The sequence below is a fragment of the Camelina sativa genome, chromosome 8 (assembly GCF_000633955.1).
Source record: "Camelina sativa cultivar DH55 chromosome 8, Cs, whole genome shotgun sequence".
Lineage (NCBI taxonomy): Eukaryota > Viridiplantae > Streptophyta > Magnoliopsida > Brassicales > Brassicaceae > Camelina > Camelina sativa.
The window spans coordinates 19,914,701-19,920,440 of NC_025692.1; the positions used below are offsets into that span (position 1 = coordinate 19,914,701).

Consider the following 5,740-nt stretch of genomic DNA (forward strand, 5'->3'; position numbering starts at 1 on the left):
TGTTTTTTTTTTTTTTGCTCAAACTCTATACCATGAAATCATATGCTGAATATAACTTATGGAAATAACATCTATTTTGTAAGATCTGTTCTAGTAAATCTAGATTTTGACCCGCGGTACACTGTAGTTTAAGTTATTTGATAAAAATATTAATTTCTGTTTGTTAATTTTATTTGATTTGTTTAGTTTTTAAAATTATATATTGTATTTTGATTATTAATTATATAACTTACTCTACACTATACCGCATATGAATTTTTTTTGTTACAGTATTAATTAATTGATTTAATTAGATATGTCTATTAATCTAATATTCATATTGTTAATAAAATAATAAGATAATATTTTATCCATGTAGCACCGAATTAATGACATTTTAAGTTTCTATTAATATCTACTCAAACATGTCTAGCCATATAACCCGTCGTGTGATATTTTAATTCGTTGTACACCGCAGAAAAAAACTTCATAAAAATCTAAATATATTTTTTAAAAATTTAAAATATTTTAATTAAGTTTCTTTTTTTTAGAAATTGAACTACTTAAAATATTTGAACTTCTTATAAAGTTTAAATATTATTAATATCTTAAACAGTTATAAAAATTAAATGTTTTAATTATTGAAATATCAATAATCTTTAAAGTTTTTTTAAAATTTACAAAATAATGAGATGATAATTTATCCGTGTAGCACCGAATTAATGACATTTTAATTTTTTATTAATATCAACTCAAACATGTCCTGCCATATAATCTGTCATGTGATATATTGATTCGTATATATTATTAAAATTTAAAATATTTGAATAAATTTTATTATTTTAGAAATTGAAATACTTATAATATTTGAACTTCTTATAAATTTTAAATATTATTCATATTTTAAACATTTTATAAAAAGATAAATGTTTTAATAATTGAAATATTAATAATCTTTAAAAATTTTTAAAAGTTATACATTTGAATTTTTAAAGTTATTAAAAGATGAAATTATTTAAAATAAAAAAACCATAATAAAATGCATAAATTTTTTAATTTTAATGCCTGATAAATCAAGGTTTCTGCTCATTCGTATTTAGAATTATTTTGGTCTCTTTTTTATTAATATGACTTTGAATCTTTGCATAGTTTTCTTAGGTGATGTAGGAAATTTTGTATATTTTTTTTATTCATCAGTTGAGCAATATATGCCTGTTTTAAAAATATTAAATTACATCATATGCAGAAAAAATCATAAATTTTATTAACTAAATATATTAGATAAAAAATTAAAATAAAATAAATGTGAAAGAAGAATCACATACTTTTGTTTTAATTAGGTTGAGAGATTTTCTTATATTTTAAATGTTACCTATAATTGATTTATATGTTATTATAATTAACTAAATCCACACTATCATTAGTTACCAAAAATTAGACTAACCCGTATATTATGATACACCTATGTCACAAGTTTATAACCAAAAAATCATAAATATATCTATTATATAGTCTACAAAAAAATGTCGGTGTACTTCCGTTTTATTATATAGGGGATACAAATTTATACATTGCCTTTTATTTATTAGAAAAGACTAATGAAGATGTGGATTAAAACAGACCTGAAATTTAAATGGCCATATTTCAAGTCAACCACTGCTCAATTGTCTTGTGTAGTCAACAAAACCCATCCGCTCTCTCAAGTAACAGTTATTCCTTCATTAGCAAATTTTAAAAAAAAAAGAATGAACAAATCGTTGATCTCCATTTCTTAACAATAATAATGAAGAACTCTGCGATCTTGCTCACTTCTTCCCTTATTTTTCTCCTTCAAACCCTCCAAGGCGTTAAAGGCGGTTTTATCTGCATAGGAAGCTCCTTCCCCACCAACAGCAGCTACCAAAAAAACCGTGACTCTCTCTTTTCTACTCTTTCTGATAAAGTCACCACAAACGGTGGATTCTACAATGCTTCACTCAACGGAGTTCACGTTCTTGCCTTCTGTAGAAGAGACTACGAGCGGCAAGGTTGTATCGACTGCGTCGAAAAATCTATTCGACAGATTAAAACAAATTGTTCTAATCGTGTTGAATCGTTCAACTGCGACAGTAACGATGGAGACCGTGTTTCTTGTTTTGTACGTACCACGAATCACTTAACTTATAGGAAACTCGAGCTTGGACCCGCTACAAATGATCCGAGTCCTTATGCTATCGACACATCCGCCAAGAACATGACCCTTTTCCGCCAAGAATGGGGTGCAATGGTTGACCGGACGATCGAGGCTGCAACCATTGACACTTCCACAACGGTTCTTAAGTATTACGGTGCTGTCAAAGCAGAGTTCACTGAGTTTCCAAATGTTTACATGATGATGCAATGCACACCGGACATAACTTCAGGCGCGTGCAAGGGATGTTTGCAAGAGTCCATTACCTATTTTAGAGAGCAGTTGTGGGGAAGACAAGGAGGCGGGGTTTGTCTTCCGAGCTGTGTTTTCCGGTGGGAACTTTATGACTTTTACGGCGCTTTTGCTAATGTAACAAGAGCACAAGCAACCTCCATTACTCGCTTGAAAGGTGTGAATGATAAACATTGTCACCTATGAAATAATCTGAGATTCATATTAAAGAAACTAATCTTGCAGGAGGAATTATTGCGATATTCGTGGTCCCTATCTTCATTAATCTTATTGTGTTTATCGGTCTGATCAAAGCCTATAATCGGATAAGAAAATCGAACAACGGAATCAATGGTATGTTTTGTCATGCTTTTCAATAAAAATTAGTGATGCATCATTGCTCATAATTTGTTGTTTTACTTTGGTATGTTCAGAGCAGCAGTGTGATTCTGGTGAATCTATGCTACGTTTGGATTTTCGCATGATACTAATCGCAACTGATGATTTCTCCTCTGAAAATAAGATTGGCCAAGGTGGATTTGGATCTGTCTACAAGGTAAATAAACTTTTTAAAAAAGATTTTATCAAAATATGAATCTTTAGATGGTTCAGAAACCTTATAGCATGAGAATCGGTTTTGCAGGGGATATTACCGGGCGGGCAAGAGATAGCGGTAAAGAGATTAGCTAGAGGTTCAGGACAAGGAGATGTAGAGTTCAAGAACGAGGTATTACTCTTAACGAGACTCCAGCATAGGAATCTAGTTAAGCTTCTTGGGTTTTGTAATGAAGGAGATGAGGAGATTCTTGTTTACGAGTTTGTCCCCAATTCAAGCCTAGACAATTTCATATTTGGTGAGCCTTTCAGTTTCACTTCGATGCTGTGGTTGTGTGAGTTTTGAATGTTTAGTATTGACGCTTCTTTTAAAATCTGCAGATGAAGAGAAGCGTTTGATACTAACGTGGGACATGAGGTTCAGAATTATAGAAGGCGTTGCACGAGGTCTTCTTTATCTACACGAAGATTCTCAGCTAAGGATTATACACCGAGACTTGAAGGCAAGCAATATCCTTTTAGATGCAGATATGAATCCTAAAATTTCAGACTTTGGGATGGCAAGGTTGTTCAACATGGACCAGACTCGAGCAGTGACAAGAAAAGTAGCTGGAACCTTGTAAGTTTGCTCTGTTTTTACAAAACATAGCTCCTCTGTTTTTCTTCTGCAGAAATTCAGATAATTTGAAAATTAGGACCATCTGTAATGTTCTTGTTGCATGTTCGTAGGGGGTATATGGCTCCTGAGTACGTTAAGAACAAAAGATTTTCAGTCAAGACAGACGTTTACAGTTTCGGGGTCGTGCTTCTCGAGATGATAACCGGTCGAAGTAACAAGAGCTATTTCGAATCCCTCGGGCTCCCTGCATATGTAAGCATATATATAAAGATTTACTTAATTAAAACACAAATGATTCTAAAATTTTATTGAGAATATATAGGCATGGAAGTGCTGGCTTGCCGGCGAGGCTGCGAGTATTATCGATCATGTCCTGAGTAGGAGCTCAACAACCGAAATAATGAGATTCATTCACATTGGTTTGTTGTGCGTTCAAGAGAATGTTGCAAAAAGACCAACCATGAGTTTGGTTATTCAATGGCTTGGAAGTGACATTATCGCGATTCCTTTACCTACAGCTGCTGGTTTCACCACACATCTTCCTGTCGAGTTGCATAGAACTGATGCATCGAATCAAGCCGAAGGTAGAGCTGGCACATCGTCATTAAATAAGCTCTCATTCACCGAGTTAAGTCCCCGTTGAAAATGAGATCTGAAAGTCGTGGGTTCAATCTACGCTCACCGCCCAAGTTTTGTTAAGAACAAACAAGGAATCTCTCTTTATTGATCTTACCAAGGTTCGTTACAAGAGACGATATAGATACATGCTCTGATATCGATTCTAGACTCACCCAGGAGTCAAGTTCACCAATTAACTAATCTATACTAATAAAAAGTAGAAGCTATAAGCTCATAAGGCTGTCCACGTACGATTTTAAACATCTAATCGGAATTCGACATATCACTAATTAATATTTTTAAAATTTCTAGAATTTTTTATATTAATATATTTTTAAAACGACCAATTAGGATTTGACATGTCATTCATTAACATTTTTAAGATTTCCAGAATTTTTTAGAAAAAGGAAAATTTGAAATTTATGTAAATAAAAAAACTACATGTACAATATCCCACATCGGCTAGAAATTTTTTAGCCAATAGTTCAAAACCATTATAAATAAGATTAATATGCTTCCAACAACGAATGAGTAGGAAAGCTTGATTTATCAGGCGTCCAAGTTTAAAAGTTTTATTCGGTTTGATCCGGTTTTTTATCTGATCAAATTAAAACTTTAAAAAGTTTCAAAAAATATTATAATATTTAAAAATTTTTAAAAGGTTCAAATATTATATTTCGAACCTTTTAAAAGTTTAAAATATTATAAATATTGAAACTTCTAAAAGTCTTAGCTTTTAAAGGTTTCAAAAAATTATAATTTTTAAAATTTTAAAATTTCTTAACATTTAAAAAGTTTTTTAAAAATTATAATTTATAAATTTTAAAAGTTTAAAATATTATAAATATTGAATCTTGAAAATTTTAAAAGGTTCAAATATTAAAAATATTTAAACTTCATAGAATGTTTTAAAACATTACAATTACTTAACCTCCATAGAAATTTTAAGACATTATATCTATACTAATAAAAAGTTGAAGCTATAAACTCCTAAATGTGTCCATATAGAATTTTAAAAAAATCAATAAGAATTAGATATTTCACTTATAACATTTTAGAAATATAGTAGTAAAAAAAATCTATAGAAATAAAAGAAATATTTAAAACATCCCACATCGGCTATAAAATTTTAGACAATGGCTGAGAACCATTATAAATAAAACTAATATGTTTTTAACTATTAATTTATCAGGTTTGCTTGATTTATGCTTATTTATCAGGTTTCCAAATTTAGAAGTTTTATTTGATTTATTTTAGCAAATTAAAATATATAAAGGTTTAAATATTTAATATAGAATATTTAGAAATATTATAAATACCTCCATAAAAATGTTAAAAATTATAACTATTAAAACTCTATAAAAAGTTAAATTGTCATTAATATTTAACTCAAAAAAAGATGTTCCAAATATTTAAACTACAACTAAAGTTTGAAATATTTTAAAAATTTAATCTCTATTAAAAATTTAAAAGTTTAAGAATTACAAAATATTACATATCAAATTTTTAATATCTTAAAAATATCTTACTTATCTCTGTTTGTGCTTTATATATCTTATGAGCTTCAA

The 5,740-nt window shown here is 29.5% G+C and overlaps 1 protein-coding gene across 1 annotated transcript; it reads left to right on the forward strand.

Annotated features, from left to right (window-relative positions):
- Window positions 1,763-4,358, forward strand: LOC104709720 (cysteine-rich receptor-like protein kinase 38). The gene is made up of 7 exons (XM_010426287.1): window positions 1,763-2,558; window positions 2,627-2,734; window positions 2,815-2,936; window positions 3,024-3,234; window positions 3,317-3,554; window positions 3,665-3,806; window positions 3,877-4,358. The coding sequence occupies exons 1-7, from the start codon at window positions 1,763-1,765 to the stop codon at window positions 4,195-4,197; spliced, it is 1,938 nt and encodes a 645-aa protein (XP_010424589.1). The 3' UTR covers window positions 4,198-4,358.